Here is an 18,538-nt window from a genome sequence, read left to right as displayed (position 1 = left end):
CCAGTCTAGGGTCACCACACCACACTGTGTCCTCGTGAATGGCCCCCGGGGCCGTGTAACCAGGGCCCTGCCCCTCATTCTCTGTTACACAAAGGGCATGGCTTGCCCCCACACCCTCTCCTTCGTGTTTCAGTGGAGCTCTTCTGACGCAGGGCGCTGGCAGGACTGTGCAGCCAGGGCACCAGAGGTGAACACCAAACCGGAGGGGCTGCTGCCCCTGGCATGAGGTTACCTTTGGGCATGATCTGGTGCATGGCCACCGAGAGGAAGAAGATGGAATCGCTGTAGTAGGTCCCTGAGCCGGCACTGAAGTGCTTCTGCATGGCCTCCACGACAGGGAAGAGCTTGTCCGTCAACACGGCGACATCGTGAAAGACGACCTGCAGAAACAGGAAACTGAGGCAGTGAGCAAACCGGGTCCAGACAACCAGCCACACATGCGCCCACGGAGGGGAGACAGACCGTGCCCCTCAAAGATCATAATCCAGGGGTCCCTTGTGAGAGTTAAGAAAACGGGGAACAACGTGGAGTCAGAAGAGGCTGCCTGTGGGGACAGGGATACAAAGTGTGAAGGGAGTGTAGGCACGCATGTAGGGGGGTGTCACGGGAAGGGTGGGGGCGAGGACGGGAACAGGAGCAGCCCCCAGTCTGCTTCGGGCTTCTGAACTTCACGCTGGGCCATCCTGAAGGCAGCTCTGTGCCCAGTGACTGGAAACCACGGGAAACTGTCTGGTCCTGAAATGAGGCCCCTCAGTGTGATTGTGTGGCGACACCGGCCCAGCATAGCTGCTCCTGATGGCCACTGCCCACGTCCCATATGGAGGCCAGTCAGGGGCCGCCCCTCCCTTGTCCGACGGTGTGAACAGTGAGACGGTCCCTGGAAAACGGGCCTGGCAAATGCCGCAGGGCACAGTAAAGTCATCCATCAACTCAACCAGCATTTCGTGAGTGTCCCAGACACTGTGGAGGTGCGGTGAGAGGTATAACCTGGCACCACCTTCCTCAGAATACTTAGGGTCTAGAGATATCACCTGCTGCCGAACAGAGCCCTGCCGTTGATGAAACACTGTCACATACACACACTGATGCCCATGAGAACCGGGGACTTCAGCGAGGCAGGCATCACGACTATAGCTCCAGATTCCTAACAAGAAAAGCAGGTGCTCACAGAGGTCACACTTGCCTGAGGTCGTCTAGCTAACAAGTGGCAGAGCCAGACCTTGAACCCTCGTCTCCAGTCCAAGCCCCATGCTCTTCCAGCTATAAATGCAGCCTCTTTCCTTAACAGCGACTGCTGGAGGAGGAAGGCATCAGCAGGACCAGTGACTAGAACAGACAAGAGTACTCATAGGACACTAATGAGTCGGCTTCCTTGTTTGGCATGAGTCTGTGTGTACGTCCATCCCACACCTCAGCTTCATCCCAGATACCAGAGGATCACACATCCTGCTCATATACTCTTTGTAAGTTTTTCCTGCCACTCTGTGTGCTCACAACATCTAGAACCCTCCATCGCACACAAAAGGCACTCACTAAACACAGGCCAAGCCAGAATGTTCCTTGTCCTTTAACTCTTACAAGACATCTGCTGAAGACCCCTTCTTCCACCTCCCTCTTCCCTAGTAGCCGCAGGACGGAACAAGCCCACAAGGCTGCCACATGCTGCTAAGCCACTACCAGGCCGACTCCAGGCCCATGAACCTACCTGAATAGGCACCAACGGCAAAAGGAGAGGCCACCCAATTCCCCTGACTGGCTTGCTGTCAGTGGCCCGGGCAGCAGGAGAAAAGACAGGTATGGGTGGTGCCCCAGAAGTTCCCAAGCAGGTAGGCTCTGTGTTGTCATTCCCTCTGCCCAGGCTCCTTCCCGGCCCAGTCGCATGGTGGCACCTGGCCGGCCTGCACTCCCAGAGCCCTCAGAGCCCCCAGAGGGTTAGAAGGATCACCTCGCGGCCCTACAGTGCTGCTCAACCGCCCTGCCTGCTTTTCCCTACTTTACGTTCTGCTTTTGGCCAGAAACCCGTTTTTATCTGAACTCATTTACCTTGTGTTTCTCCTTAGCTCTACTTACATTTCTAAAACACTATTAAACTCTGAAAAACTTTTATATTGCAGTAGTCCTCATCCTTCCCTAACTGTAACCCTTTAAATCTTTCTTTTATTTCTGTAGAAAAGTCTTTTTTGAATTTCTTGATAGTGCATTTCTCTTCTAATGTACTATTTTCCTTCACCCTTTTTCTGACTGCTTTTTCCTCTTACTTAGACTTCCTTTTTGTGGCCTCTCAACCTGAGATGGGCAATCCAGACCAGATACCGTCTTTCACCTCCTGCCCCACCATACGGCCCTCACTCCATCCCTGTGCCTTCCTGGCTGCATGGGCATCAGAAACCCTGACGGGTTTCCCCACCCTCCTCCAAACCAGCCTCTGTTGTACCTCTCAAGTAATCTTCTATGTATACAAATTCATTTCCCTCTCTCCTTGGCTTCCAAACCTCTGATAGCTCCGCACTCGGTTATAGTGAAAATTCCCCAGCGAGGCTTATGAGGTTCAGCACTAGTGGCTCTGGCTGCCCTCTGCCCTCCCTCCGCTGGGGACGGGGCAGAACTGAACCCGGCAGTCCCCACACTGCCCACCACACCACGGGTGTCTACATGTGCTTGTATACTTATGCCTGCTCCTTGCGCCGTCTGGAAGCCCCTCGCCCAGCCCCCACCTGCCTAGTAAACTCCTATCCAGTCTTCCAACTTTACGTGGACACCCACTCCAGCCTTCACACAACCTCCCATGATGCCTCATGCCCTCCTGTGTACCCTGCATCACATGGGGAAAGGCTCCACTTCCCTATCTGGCTCCTCTACAGGTCTGTTTCCACATCTGCCGGATGGGATACTCCTTGAGGCCAGAGGCTGTGACTGCCCTGTGCCTTGCGCCCAGCCCCTGGCCCGCTGACAGGCCATCAGAATAGGTTTGCTGAACTAAAGAAACTGCACTTTGGGCCAGTTACTAAACCTCTCTGAGCCTCCAATACAGAAGTGGTAACACCTACGTCCTATGGTGCTATAGCACTACCTGGGTAAAGCAAGCAGGTAAAGCACCGCGCTCAGGGTTTGCCACACAGCACTTAGTCCTGCATATCAGCAGCCTGCCCCCCCGCCCTCCCCAGTCCCGAGCCCCCTCTCCTCACAGATCAGTCTTCACTCAGGAGCCAGCGTTTCCCTCTGAGTCTCGTTACGCCTCCAAACCACTGCTGGAAACTGGCATTTGGCAAGAAGCTGGAAGCTGACGAGAGGGCTCTCTCAGGAATGGAAGCCTCTGCATTCATTAAAAAGGAAGAGAAAGCGTTGATATGTACAACCAACCAAACACACACACACACACACACACACACACACACACTCAGAGTAGGGTCTGCCACAGCCAAGCTAAGGGAGGTAAAGTGATTCAAACAGCCAGCTTCTTCCCCTACTTACGCCCCCATCTCCCCCCAAAGCTTCATAGGAGACAAATTACATCACATCAGCATTAATAGATTTATGAGGACAAACTGTACTCAGTACATTGTTCCAAATGCTGTACGGTAAAGCCTGCTCCAATGAATATTTCATATAATAAATCTACTTGAAGATAAATTAATATGTCCCGTGGAATATACTTTATGCAGCAAGAAGCAAACCACAGACACTGCAAGTGTGAATCAAAACACCCAGGCCTCCCAATGTCTAAAACACATTTGCAAACCACGACCTCCCGAGGGTCGGCGTCCGTCGCACTAAGACGCCCAGCCCGGGCCAGGGTCTGCTGCCTGGAAGGCTCAGAGAAGCAAGAGTGATGGAGAGAGAGAAAAGAGAGGGAGAGGGGCAGACATAATGCCACCCTGCCTTCGTTCCTCCGCTCAGTCAAATCCCCCACCCTCAGGGGCTACAGGAAGCCCTGGACATAACCTAGAAAACCCGGACTAGTTGGTGACTGACTCCCCTAATGAAGGCACCTGGCCAATGAGAAGACCCAAAACAATGGTTTGCACCAACTGAACTATATGATTTTTAGGGACATAGATTAGAAAGTCAAGTCACTGCTTATAACGTTTATTAATTTTTATATATTTTAAAATTTAAAAATCCTATTTATTGTAAAATAACTGTTTTTCCAACAGCCAGCTTGCAAAATGATTTCTTTCTGAACTCTTCATGGGCTTCCTCAACATGAATGCATTTATCAACCCTAGAGTCAAGTCACCCAAGCAGTTTTCCAGAACATACCATCCTCGTCATCCATTTAACATGCTGGATACAGCTCCTTGTGAATTTATGTTGGATGTTGTCACTGGAAATAGTATCCCAACCCACAAGAACCCACGTTCATATCATTAAGGCAGCTGGTTTTTCACCAGCCTACCATCACAGATTTGTAGCCACTTACTATCTTCCTTTTATTAGTAATCTTTAAAGACTCACTGATGTCAATATTCCACACTTATGAGATCAAAACCCCAGGAATAATGACTAAATCTGTTACTCTTCTTTGTCTCCTTTTATTTTTAATCATGCCGTCACGTGACTTCTAGAAGCGCTCAAATTCAGTAATGACTGAGGTTGTTTCAGGCTAAGGCGTTCTCAGTACTTTGTTGTTCAAAATAAAGCATGCAGTTGAGAGAGCACTGTGTAACAGGAGACTTTGGAAAACCTCAACTCTTAATAAAGGACAATTTGAGGGAGGGGGGAGAGGGGAAGCTTGCCTCATATGCACCATGCACAGCACATTCTCGACACTTCCGACACAGGGAGGACAAAGCAACCAGAATGGCCAGCCAGGTGCCACGCAGGCACAGGCATTATTACCAGGCTCACAGACAGGCCTGAAGAGCCAGGCCACGGCTCCCCTAAACATTCACTGGGGACATAAAGCCATGCCAAGCCTTAGCTCCACTTGGTGGAGAAAACTCATTCATCACTTGGCGTGCTCCTCTGGGAGTCAGGTCGGGCCATGCTCTTGGAGCCAAGGAGGGAGGTGGCAGGGGCTGGCCCTGCACATGAGGAGATGCCAGGTTTCCAGGAAACACCACGGCCGGGGTGAAGAACGGCAGCTCCTGCAGCCACAGACAGCAGCGCCACAGGACGACAGCGACACCTCCCCGGGCTCCATCAGAGACTGTCCCTGGAAGAGTGACAGCACGAAGCTCTAGGAAACCTACCCAAGTTCCTGGCACACCCTGCCATGTGCTGGCATCCATTTACTGCAGGAACAGCAAATGGGTGTCCACTTGCCCCAAGCGGCTGCCCAGAGCACTGCGTTGGAGGGACTCTGTGGTAACATCTGGCCTCGGCAAGGAAAGTGTGCCACTGTCAACAGCAAGGTCCACCAGTGAGTGGGCAACTCACCCCCATGGAGTTATCACCCTGCTCTGTGGGCACCCAGTTTGGGCTGGAATCACGCCAGTGATGGGGAGTAGGTAACTCCTGAGAGTCAAGCCCAGCAAAGGGGTGGGCAGTTCTGGGTTCACACGTAAGCTCCACCACTTGGTTGCCTGGCAACCCAGGTCAAAGACTTAAACTCTATCTCCTCTATAAAATGGGAAAGAATCATGGTACCCATCTCGGAGGGCTCTTATGTGGAACGCAGTAGGAGCTCAATAAGGGACAGCTGACATTATCACCCCATTCCAGTGCAGTTAGAACGCCTTTACCATACAAGAAAACTAGATCTGAGGACAGAACACATACGTTCTATAGTAAGTAGTCCCAGATATCACCTGGCAATAATCGGAGCTGCCTAGCTCTGAGGTGCTCTGACCGGGATGGAAAGTGGCCCCAGGTCCTCCCTCCTGCTACGCTCGGCCCACACCCCTCGTCCCACCTCTGCGAGGGGCTGCCAATGCCCAGCCATGTTCCTTCCACACTCTTCATGCTTAGTATAGAGTACTCATTTGCAAACCATGCTTCTAAAATTACTAAAACAATCCAAACCAGTAGGTAGATTACCACAATTCTGAGTTGTGGTAGATTACCACAATTCTGAGAGGTCCTAATATGTCAGAAACAGTTGCTGAGTAAGGACACCTGCCTCACAGTCAGAAATAACATGTCCCCCTGTGCCAGTCCCCTGCTTGCAGGCCTCCGCCAGCCTGACCGGACGCAAGGGGAGAAGGAGGAGGAAAGGCCTCTTTGAACCCAAGAAGCAGGGCAGGACTTTCAGGGAACTGACCAGTAAGTACTTGGCATGTTCCCCAAGAGGAGCTGCTTAAGATTTCTCAGACACGGGCAGGTCCCCCATTATTCCCCTGTCCCACGGCACCCTTCAGGACAATGGGGGAACATATATCACAGCGACTTGCTCTGAGGGCAGTGGGTGGGGACACAGTGGGCCCCACCAAAGGCGGGTCAGCTCCCACAAATGCATTCCTAATCTGTGTGATCTTTGTAATCAATTCCAACGAGAGCTGGAAGGAAAGTGCTTTTCTGGAAAAAACAAAATTGTTTTCTCATCGACTTGCACTGCGTATAAAGGCATATTTCTATGAAGGAAAGAAAACTCTCATAGACTGACAGTTTTCAATGCCACAAACATGCCAAACACTTTTATATCTCAGGGCCTTTGCACTGACTGTTTCCAGAAGGCTCTCCCCCAGAATCTGCAGGTGCCTAGCTCCTTCAAGTGATTCAGGTGTCAGTTCAAAGGTCAACTCTGAGCTCTTCTCTGACCAAAAAAGTAGCTATCTGCCCCCCACCTCCCACACACAGCCAGTCCTGGCTGTTCCCATCTCGCAACACTGAGCAGTCACCTTAAAAACAAATGCACTCACTAGAGAACCCTTTTAGTGATCTCTGTTTAAAACAAACAATCCTTACGTGGTGGGTATCGTGATTCCTTAACTCGCCTCTTTTATCAATCACGACATTTTGATTTTTTCCACTTAATACTAAGCTTTCCTGACTATAGAAGATAGTTTTCTACAAAATAATGTTTTCCACCCCAACAGAAACAACATGAGAGGGAAGCAAAGAGGAAAAGGAGCAGAGATGAAGATGGGAGGGAAACCCGCAGTATCAGGGTCTGACTGTGAAATCTTGGGACACGCAGTCGAGCCGACCTCCCCCAAGGAGTCAAGCGGCTGTTGGTCTGTCAGGTGTTCTGCACCAGATTCCTTGATCTGTGCTTGTGTGTATGCTAATCTCCCATGACCTATGACCTCCCAAGGATCACTGAGATTTTACAATGAGTGACACGCATGGGGGCCAGCTTCCATCAGGCCTCAGCCAGGGGGCCTGCCCACGCTCCCACCCTTCCCGTAGAGGCCCGCTGAGCCCCGTCCACACTGGCGCCCACTCCCCTCCTGGCTGTCTGAGATGGGGACACAGCTGGAGTCACGCAGGGGAGCAGAGGCCCCCGGAGTGCTCCACTGAGTTCAGAGCAGTCAGACTCCAGGACACTCTCTGTCATTTTCCGAGGTTGCCCACTCTCCTAGGTTTTAGGAAACCTAAACCTTGTCCAGTGCTGCCCAAGATGTGGCACCCACCTCCGGAGCAGTGCCACAGGGACGTCTAAGGGGCACACAGGCCAGCCATTTTAATACGTATGGACTTACTTGGATAGGTAGGATACTAGAAAAATTAGTAAAAACACCTTAGAACTATGACTTCGCAATATTACCTAAGGAGAGGCTAGGAAAAAAGGGAGAAAAAAGGTGATGTTTAAAAAGGTTTAAAATACGTATGAATTAGGTAATGCTGCAGGCAGCTCTAGAATACTAGCAAAAGCCGTGCAGGAAACATTCGAATGACCTGACGTTGGAGACAGCGCTCCTGCCCGTCGCCTCCTTCTGCGGGGGAGGCGATGTGTTTAAAATGCCAAGCACAGCACCAGCAGCCAGGAGGTGCTCACAGCTGGGCCCGGCCTTCCCCAAGGTCACACGGCTGACGTCAGAACCAGATCTCCTGACTCCTCATCTAAAGCTCTCCACGAACTCCCTTCCTGTAACCTCAAGCTAAGACAGTATCCCTGGGCCATGTTCAAGACCCTGCACTTCTCTAAGCCCCCATGCTAGGCACGGCATCTGCTCATCGTAAGACCACAAAACATGGAACGCAATGTGCGTCCAGCAGCAGTGTGGATAAACACCAGCTCATCCAATCCTCGCCACGTGTGTCCTTTATAACAAAGGTGGCCATGGCCAGAAAGGTGAAGTCACCTGTGCAAGCTGTGAGCCCAGGCCTTCCTGAATCCAGAACCGGAACCACCTCTCAGACATGGAGGACTGCCCTCACTCTACCTTTCTCCTATCGTGCTTCTTCACAGAGGGCACAGAGCCCCTGACTGGACACTACAGACCCAGCTCTGTCAAAGAGACAACACGTTGTTTATAGCCCTCTGAGGCCACAAGTCCATGTCTGAATAAACTCTAGTGTAAAAACCCTCTCCATTCCCATAAACTACGAAAGGCCCTTTTTCCTCTATGGGTCCAGAATCCCCCCATTTCTTCCCATCCCCACAGGCCACCATCCTCTCCTCCGGGCCAGGACAATGGCCTCCAACATGTCTCCCTTCATTCTCTCCACACAGCGTCCAGAGGGACACGTCTGCTCAAAACCTAGAAGCAGCTTCTCCTGTCACCCAGTCAGAGCCACAATCCTCCCAGGACCAGCCGGGACCTGCCCTCCTCCACTACGTCACCCTTCCTTCTCCACCTCGTTCCCCCAGCCTGCTCCTTCGCAGCCACACTCGGGCACCTCCCAGCCAGGCATCCCGTTCACTATTCCCACCACCCAGATGCTCTCTCACTAGCCACCTGGCCAACTCCTTCAGGCCTCTGCTCAAATGCCACCTTCTCAATAACAGTGTCCCCACCTACCCAGTGGAAAATCATGACCACCCCACACTCCTGCTAATATACAGTATGACACAGTCTCCTCACAGGACACTGCACAATTTATTTACACGTTTGCTTGTCATGGAACAACAAAGAGATGAAATGAAACCCGACCCTTTTTGAGCCTCCACTCATTGTGTCCCAGGCAGCCAAGCGGAGACGCGGCATTAGCTCATTTAATCTTCTTCCTGCCAGAATGGAAGCTCCACAGGGCAGGGATTTCTGACTCTTTTGTTCACCTATCGTGTATCTATGTCCTGGGACAGTGCTGGCGCCTGTTAGGCACACAGTAAATATTGGCTCAATGAGGGTTTCACACAGCAGCCACACAGGTGGCGTTACACGGACCTAAAAAGGACTCATCGCAAAGAAACCAATGCCCCTCTGCTCTGGCATCCGTGGCTGTCCCTGAGGGCCAGCAGCAGCCCTTGGCTTCCTCTCTGTCAGCACTCACCTGCTTTGGCCCTAAGCCCCTGGGATCTGAGGCCACCTGCAAGGCAGCACCTGACACCCCCACTCCCACCTGCCTCCTACCCCAGGCTCAGGCCTAGCAGCCGTAGCTAGCAAAGTGGGACCACTCTGCTAATCCAAAAAACTCAAAAGTGGGCGAGCAATACAAGCAGTGCCAAGAGGCCACTCAGGTCACTGATTCAACCCTCATGTTTCAGACAGGGAAACTAAGGCCTGCAAGGGGACACAGGACTCTCCCCGGGTTACATGGCCAAACCTTGGGTACCAGCCCCAAAGCCAAGCCCCAGGCTTTGTCAGACAGCTTTGCAGCGAGCGAGTCAAGACTTGAGTAAAGGCTACTGCCGCTAGAGACACCATCCCCTCCACCCTCATCTACAGAGACTCCGAAAAACGGTGGGAAGACTGGTCCACGTCTCCACACAACCAAAAAGTTTACAGGGGCGCTGAGGAACACTCACGTTTGCCCTCGGTTTCCCTCCTATCCTAGTCTCAAAGTTGCCCTCCAGGTTCTGCCTCCTGACACAAAGGCAGCAGAATTCACACTGAGTATTCACCAATACTCAGGAGAATGTGGAGTGGAAGTGGGACCACTGGCTAAGAGCTTAGCAAGATCTTGGAAAGATGCATACACCCCAGGCCAGAAATCCCCTCTGGATGTGGGACCTGGAGAAAGCTGTGCGCCTGTGCATAGGTAGGTGTGTACCTGGGTGTTCACTGCAGCAATGTTTATAATGACACAAAGTGGGTACAACCTACATTTGTAACGACAAAGTGGGTACAACCTACGTTTGTAACGACAAAGTGGGTACAACCTAGCCGACTCTCAGATGGACAATGGATAGACTGAGGTCTACCCATAATGAAATCCTACACAGCAGTTAAAATGACCAAACAAGACCTACATGTACCAATATAGAAAAATCTCAAAACTATAATATCCAGTGAAGAAATATTAAAAGGATATATAATGAGAGCATTTATATAACTGTTTAAAATATACAAAGCAATAAAAAAAAAATACATTTATGGACACATACGGGGGGGGCGGGGGGTCAAAAAATGTATACACATGACTTATATTCATCTTTTGTTATTGGTATATATTATTACAATTTTAATATAGTTTTTTCCTTTCTTAAAATGTGTATACATTTTTTGGCACCCTCCATATATATCTGGTAAAAGTAAAAGTACAATACACAAATTCCATAAAGCACACTACCTTCTTGTGTGTGACAGTGAACACCTCTGGAGTGGGTGGGCTGGGGAAGAAACACGAGTGGGCTTTAGCTGAATCTATAATATTTCATTTCTTGAAAAAAGAATCTGACGCAAATACAGCAAAATGTTAGCCCCTATTTAACATACACGGCAGGAAAATAAGAATTATATGTTTTCTGAACTTTTCTATATTTTGATGTTTCATAGTTTATAAAAAATAAAATACTAAAAACCCATAAAAACAATTTTACTGAAATATCATCTAAGAAGAAAGCAGAGCTGTAGAATGTAAATCAGCTGGTAAAACTCTTTATAATAGAAAGAGAGTGAGTATTGAGGAGCGTTACTGCTAAGCCCCGATTTTCACATATTAATTTGTGGGTACAGGACCATTTAGGATTGTCAAGTGTTCCTTGTGAAGACTCGAGGAAGGGCTCTTGGGAACAACTCGTAAGAAGAAAAAAACACACACAGAGAAGTTCTCTGTGGTGTTATTTATAGTGTGAAAATCAGAAACTCACAGAAGGCTTACAAAAGAAATACGACAATAACTTACACTACAGCCATACAAACAATAAGCACAAGACAAGACAGAAAGATGGGAAAATGCTTATGAGAGGCACCCCACATCTGGGTCCCATACGTGAAATGAGCAGAGACCCAAATTCCCCTGTTACACCCCAGTGCGCCTGCAAGTAAGTGAGGCTCAAGGGAATATGGAAAAATGAAGATGACTCATTAGATTTATAGTTTTAGTATCTGTAGAAGCAGGTCGCCATAGGCTCCCAGTGGGGTCCTGTCACTGCTCTCCTCTGCCCATGTTCCTCTAAGCACTTGCTCCTTCCAGGACGATTCCTCAGAGCTGAATACTCTCATGGGGCAGTGAGAAGTCCCTCTCATACTTCCAGGCTATAACAAACCCCCCAAGATTCCCATAAGTCAATCCCAGATGCTGCGTGTGTCACAGAAAAGGACTTAAAAACCCACAGCTCCAGAAAACCAGGCGGTTGAACAACAAGGTCATATTTCTCTACCGAAGCCAGCTGCTTGAGACAGAAATTTTGCCTGAAGTAAGGAGAAAAGGTTTTCTTTTTTTTTTTTTTTTTTTTTTTAATAAAAAAAATTGTATTTACTTAGAAGCATTCAGAATGTCAACAAAACAGCTGCAATTTTTTTTGCAATTACAGAGTGGTATTCAGTTAACAGAACAACAATTATTTTGTATAAGCTGCATCAGAGACAACTGAAGATGAAAAAAACTACCATCCCCATATATAACTAATTTGTGCTATGCACCAACAAGGACCGGCTTTAAATTTCCATGCCAATTTACAACCCCCATACTGTACCAGGCAAGGTTAGTGGCTATTGAAAATACCACCAGGACAGGGCTATCTAAAGACACATTCGGTAGTGTGTTAACTATACAAAAAAAGACACTGTACAGTTTAAAAACAAATCTTACACAGCCTTACATTTCAATTTTTTTCTTTAAAAGGAGTGAGTTGTGTACAGGGGGGTTAAATGCTTTATAGACAAGAAAAAAAAACTGCGCTAGAACCAACTTATTCATCATCATCATCTTCTTCTTCATCTTCATCTTCTTCATCCTCCTCCTCTTCCTCATCCTCTTCATCTTCCTCGTCCTCCTCCTCTTCCTTCTTTTTCTTGCTCTTTTCAGCCTTGACAACTCCCTTTTTTGCCGCATCAGGCTTTCCTTTAGCTCGATATGCAGCAATATCCTTTTCGTACTTTTCCTTCAGCTTAGCAGCCTTCTTCTCATAAGGCTGCTTGTCATCTGCAGCAGTGTTATTCCACATCTCTCCCAGCTTCTTTGCAACATCACCAATGGACAGGCCGGGATGCTCTCCTTTGATTTTTGGGCGATACTCAGAACAAAACAAGAAAAAGGCCGAAGGAGGCCTCTTGGGTGCATTGGGATCCTTGAACTTCTTTTTTGTTTCCCCTTTAGGAGGGATATAAGTTTTCATTTCTCTTTCATAACGGGCCTTGTCAGCCTTTGCCATGTCTTCAAATTTTCCTTTTTCTTTAGCAGACATGGTCTTCCACCTCTCTGAGCACTTCTTAGAAAACTCTGAGAAGTTGACTGAAGCATCTGGGTGCTTCTTCTTGTGCTCCTCCCGGCAAGTTTGCACAAAGAATGCATATGATGACATTTTGCCTCTCGGCTTCTTAGGATCTCCTTTGCCCATGTTTAATTATTTTTCCTCAGCGAGCACAGAGTCGCCCAGCACCCGTCCGACTCGCACTTGCCCCGGCGCTGTCTCTATGGAGCTCAATGTACTGCAATGGCTGTAGGAGAAAAGGTTTTCATTTTGCATTTGCTCTCTCAGTCTGGTGGCTCTCTGCGAGAGCTGTCTCAGGACCTAACTTCAGTTGCTCACGCTTCTGATCAAAGCAAAAGGCTTCTGGGGGTGGCATCTGAAGACCAGGCAAGCAAACAGAACCCACCTACGTAACATCTTCCATCCTCGGCAAACACTGCTCAGCAACCTGGATGAACTACTGAGCTGATCACTCTTCACTGATGAAAGAAGTCATCAGCTAGATTGAGTTTTACTGGAACACGTGGAAGAAAAGATGCCGTCAGACAAGTGACAGTGGGAGCCGCCATCAGCTCTCACCCGGAAGCACCGGCCACTGTAGGCTGCAGGCCGACCGGCACCCTGAACCATGCTCCCAGAGGGCTCTCCACAGGCCCCAGCCAGACCCTGAATGAGTGATCACGGACCCAAGGGTCTGGCCGTGACTCAGACATCGGCAGTGATGGAGCAAGCAGTGCCAGGTCTCTAGTGCCCCATCCCTGGGGGCCCAGGACTGAAGCCCCACCACACACTGACCACAGCACAGGTTAAACTTCTCTTAAAACAAGTAGTCAGCCGCCGAAATAACAAGCATTGCCCTGCCAAACACAGGGCGCAAGTCCAGACGCTGGGATGTTTCCAAATCACTGTCTCCTCCCCAGGAGCCATTCCCTTGAGAGGAAAGCTTGTGCCTTTTCCATTGTGAGAAGACTGGGACCACAAGGCACAATGCTACTCCACTAACCCGTCCGGGCTCAAGACACCGTCTCACTCTGACTCGGCACATGCAAGAATGTAATAAAACATATGAACGAGGGGACTCGGCCAAACCTGCTCTTGTTTTAAAAACAAACCTGAGCATCCACACAGCCCACGCAGACGTGGCACCTGCACCAGGACCTGACCTGTGACAGGATGAGCAGCTGCTGGCCAGGGGAACAGAGCCATGAGACGGTATTCTAGGGGTGGACCCAAACAGGTGTGGCCACTGAAGGGCAGACACTGACGTGGACGGCCCTCATGGGGGACAAAGCAGCCATCCCCCAGACACCTCGTAGGTACTGGGCACAAACATGCTTTACGCACATGTTTAGACACATGAATTCATTCAATTTCATCCCCACAAGGTTTGGAGGTGAGTGGTATTACTATTCCCCTTCTGCAGATGGGGAAAAAGTTCAGAGACTGGCCTCCCAGAGAGAAAAGGCAGAGCTGGAATCGGAACCTAACCCAGGCCCCTCTGCAGCCAGCACCAAACTCATTCAAGACACACGGGCCCACCCCTACGCGAGGCTGCACCGGGGGGAGAGAGGCGAGACATGGACGCACCCCTCAGGTCTCCCATCTGGCAGCTTCGCCAACACTGCAGACACAACAGGGGAGAACAGAGGCATCAGACGACTGACGAAAGCCACAGGCCTTCCGAGATTGGACTCTCCACGTAGGTGTGTAAGCTGCATCTTACAGGTGAGTGGACAGTAAACCAGCAGAAGAGGTGTCCAGAGCACCTACTGTGTGTAGCATAGGTCAGCTCACATAACGGGAGCCCACTCCCCAGCACCCACAGTCCTCGTAACAGAAACAACAGGACTGACGTTGATGGGGTACAGACCCAGGCAGGAAACCGCAGCAGGATTCCTATACCCCCCCACCCCATCACATACACGACCTACAGTGGGTTGGGCAAGGGGCAGTGGGTGCCTTTCGGAAGGCTCCGGGGCCGGCCTCTGAGGAGGCCCACTCTGCTTTATTCAGGAGCAGCCACTCAGTGGGAACTGAAGCAAAGCCATTCAGTATACACAAAACACAGGCAACAGCAGGGCAGTCACAGGTGGGTGAGAAAAATGTGTCAGGCTAGAAATAAAAACAGAAGACAAACAAGCACACAAAGACCAGCACAACCCAGAACTGGCTTCAGAAACAAAGAAAAGGGAGAGGAGGTAGGGAGACAGCAGGGGCAGGAGATGTAGTCCCAGACTCTGTACACTGACCTGCTGTGTGGCCTTGAGCAAGTTGCTTGGCCTCTCTGGGCCCCGATATCCTCACAAGTAACACGAAAGGACAGGACTACATGGCCTTTCCAGTTCCCTCCAGCCCTGACTTCTTAGGACCTGCTGCCAAATGAGGGAGGTGGGGCTCCGAACATTACAGTCCTTTAGGGTCCTACTGCTAAACCCAGGCTGCCAGCTGGTTCTAAGGGCAGAAACTGCGGGAGGAATGAGAGCTCGGCCCCTTACAGGTTCTGAGGTTCCCCTGCTCTTCTCACACTACTCTGTGGGCCCTCAACCTGCGGACTGACCAGGGGAAGAGGACACGTGTGTAAGGCCCCAGAGAGCAACAGGCACAGGGGCATGGCGCGAACCCTTCTGGAAGGACCCCAGCTTCAGAGACCACCCGTGTGGAGGGACCAGAACAAACTATCAAAATAAACCAACATTACAAGCAGTAAGGCATCGTGCTTAAGAGTCAGAAAGACCGGATTCCAACTCTGGCTCCGCTAGTAGTTGTATGGCTCTGAACAAGCTACTGAACCTGCCTGGGGCTCAGAACCCTGACCCATGAAACCTCTTCCTAGAAAAAAACACCTCCCTCCTCATAAGACTGATGGTTCTGAGGATTAGATAAGAAAACCCAGGTAGAACCTAGCAGGACATCTCCATGTAAATGGTGGCAATTGTTGTATCATTGATGATGGTAAACACCTGAGAGAGTTTAGGTGCTGGAGGCCCTCCTCACCCCCTCATCCTGAGGTGCAGCCTGGTCTGGAGCACAGGCCAAAAAATGAATCAGTCTCTCCAGAGTGGGAGAGGAGCGTCCACAAGGAAGAGCTGGTGAGAGCCATTCCCGGGACGCGGAGCTTCAAGACCCGCCCCCTCCCCATGTCCTTCCTGCTGGAAAGGACAGGTCCTTCACAACACCCTGCACCCAGTTTCCACATGGCAGTAAGAGAGCCATGGAATATCACTCAAGGCTGGAGCGTCCCTACCCATCTTACAGGTGACAAACGGAAGCTCAGAGACACTGACGGGCCTTGCCCATGGAAGCCAGGGTCAGAGAGGGCCCTAGAAGCCAGGAACACAGTACCTGGCAGGGCTGTGCACCACTGAACGAGTGTTCATGCGGAAGGGCTGGGCTGTTTAGCAGAAAGACTGAATAGCAGCCCTGGGCACCTCTCACCAGCTGGGGGCTCTGGGCAGATCAGGCGGCCAATGCCGCCAACCTCATTGTCTTATAAGGTGAAGGAGAGCTCAGTAAGGCCCCTAAAAGAGAAACACAGTCCAAGCCCCTCCCGCCTCCCCCAGACCAGCAGCAGTAACTCTTCACAGTAATATAAAAGGCTAGTTCTGAAATCCAGAAAGAAGTCTCCAAAACACACCTGGGTCTTCCCGGCGGGTTTCAGGTCGGACACTTCCTGTCTGGAGAACCTGCGTTAAAAGTACAAGGAGGGTGACTTTATATCAAGAGGCCTCTACAGATGGCCGAGGACGCCAGGAGTTGGCTGTGCCCGTCCCGCACGTGAGCGCGGCTCACAGAATGTGAAAGAAGCCGTGCCCGGCTGCCAGGACCCGGCCTCAGAACTGCATTTATACTTTGCTGCCCACTTGCGCTGGCAAACAGCTCCCCCAGTGCCACAAGCTCGTGGTGAGTCTTACTCTGCGCCAGGCTGTGCGCTATACTGTGTCTGAAAGACACAGAAAGAAATACGACACAGCCGCGCCCCCCAGGAGCTCGCAGAGGGGCCACTTTCAGCACAGCAGAAGCTCAGAGACGGGCGAAACCGGAGTGGGTGGTCAGGGACGGGCTTCCCCCATGTAACTGCCACCTACCAGAGCGTAATGTTGAAGGGTGAGTTACCCAGATAAAGGAGGGCGAGAAGGGTGTTCCAGAAGCACATGCACCTGAGCAAAGTCCCACAGGCGTTAAGCGGCTCAGGTGCACAACTCCAGGCGGTTCAGTAAGGCAGAGCCACTGGACAGCAGAGGCTCCCTGGGATGGCCGGGCTGCCACAGGCTCTGGGGCTCTGTCTGCCTGTTCTGGAGTCCTGTCTGCCCAGACGATGCCTGACCACTGCCAGCCAAGCAGCCAGAGAGCTATGCACTCACTCAGATTGCCCCTCCCACACCTTCTGGGCCTGACTCTCTGGCCACATACAGGCTGTTGCCCCAGCTGCCTCAGTTCCCTCCTCTGTAAGACTGGGAGGGTCACGTCCTACCAGTTTACGATGCATGCACATCTCACAGCTCCCTGACCCCCACAGACAGCCCCTCTATCCTCACAAAGCCAACCCCAGGGAAATCTGGAAATCCCTGCCCTGTGTCTTCCTGCCCGCCCCCCTGGGGCCACACTGACCAGGACTCAAGGAGCCTGAGCACAGAGCCCACATCCTGGATTGCCATGATGATCTGGCAAGAGCAGGGCCCCCTCACACCACTCGGTGGGGTATGAGCCACAGAGGATGAAGCCCAAGACCCCACTCAGAGGGACGGGCAGAAAGGGGGGGATATGAGCGAGCTCTGGGGTTATGTGGGTCTCTCCAGTAGTCTGATTTTTCAAAATCATTTAGTTTATATTTGGCTAAATTCCCCCCCAAATTAGGAACAATTGCTGTGTGCAATCAAATCAAGAAAACAAATCAAATATCATTAAGAGGTAAACAAAACATGAAAAGTGCTCATGGTTTACCAGAAACAAGTTTGAACTGGAACCTTCTAGAACCTTCTAGAATTGGAACTTCTAGAAAGGAACATTCACAGAGAAGACTCTATCCCCCCAGAATACACAGCAGGATCGTCCATGTTGCCTACACACGCACTACAAAGCATAGGCTCCAGCTTCGCCATCCTGACAGAAACAGCAGCACCTGCTCCAGAACACACACCAAATCCAACCAGCCTTTGCTGAGCCTCCACCCAGAGCCAGGCATGTGCTGGGCGCCGTGGGGAGGGAAGGCATGAAGATCAGGGCCTCTTCTTTGTAGTATAGAAAGCACGGACACAATCGGGCATGAATGAGACTATAGTGGCCGGTGCTTTCAGAGGGGGGCAAACAGTGCATCAAGGGGAAGTGACAAAGGAGGGAACACCACAGTTTGGGGGATTGAGGAAGACTCAAAAGAACATGGGGACACCCTGTGTGCTATGGTCTGAAAGCGTGTGGTCCCCTCCCCCTAAAATTCCTATGTTGAAATTCTAATGCCCAATGTGATAGGAATTGGAGGTGGGGCCTCTGGGAGGTGCTGAGGTCATGAGTTTGGAGCCTTTAGGAATGGGGTTACTGCTCTTATAAACGAGGCTCCAGGATGCGCCTAGCCCCTTCCACCTGTGAGGACACTGAGAAGTTGGCAGTCTGCAACAAAGAGGGCGTTTGGTAGGTCCTCACCATGCTGGCACCCTGATCCGGGACTTCCACCCGCCAGAACCGTGAGGAATACATTTCTATTGTTTGTAAGCCACCCAGGGTGTGGTTATTCTGTTTTAATAGCCTGAACAGACTGACATCTGGAAACAAACCTGGGCAGAACACTGTTTTGCACGCCAGCTCCACTGCCCTCCAATTGAATCAACACGGATTTGCCTTCTAAAATGCAGAGAAAAGGTTCACGTCTCCCAACACTACCCCAGTACCGTTCGTAGCAGCTACCACTCAGCCACCTGCCAC

At 50.7% G+C, this 18,538-nt stretch overlaps 2 protein-coding genes across 2 annotated transcripts in view; both read right to left on the bottom strand.

Moving 5' to 3' along the window:
• Positions 1-18,538, bottom strand: part of XXYLT1 (xyloside xylosyltransferase 1) — a 166,256-nt gene that overhangs the window by 136,674 nt on the left and 11,044 nt on the right. Inside the window, exon 2 of the mRNA XM_081066414.1 lies at positions 233-380. Coding sequence (XP_080922540.1) covers positions 233-380 — 148 coding nt within the window. The remainder of the gene's footprint in view (positions 1-232; positions 381-18,538) is intronic.
• On the bottom strand, positions 11,668-12,865 carry LOC308505480 (high mobility group protein B1-like). The gene has a single exon (XM_081067766.1). The coding sequence runs from the start codon at positions 12,767-12,769 to the stop codon at positions 12,122-12,124; it is 648 nt and encodes a 215-aa protein (XP_080923892.1). The 5' UTR covers positions 12,770-12,865; the 3' UTR covers positions 11,668-12,121.

Source organism: Rhinolophus hipposideros (assembly GCF_964194185.1).
Source record: "Rhinolophus hipposideros genome assembly, chromosome: 2".
NCBI classification, from domain to species: Eukaryota; Metazoa; Chordata; class Mammalia; order Chiroptera; family Rhinolophidae; genus Rhinolophus; species Rhinolophus hipposideros.
The sequence above is the reverse complement of the archived record's forward strand: the minus strand, read 5'-3'. Positions and strand labels throughout refer to the sequence as shown.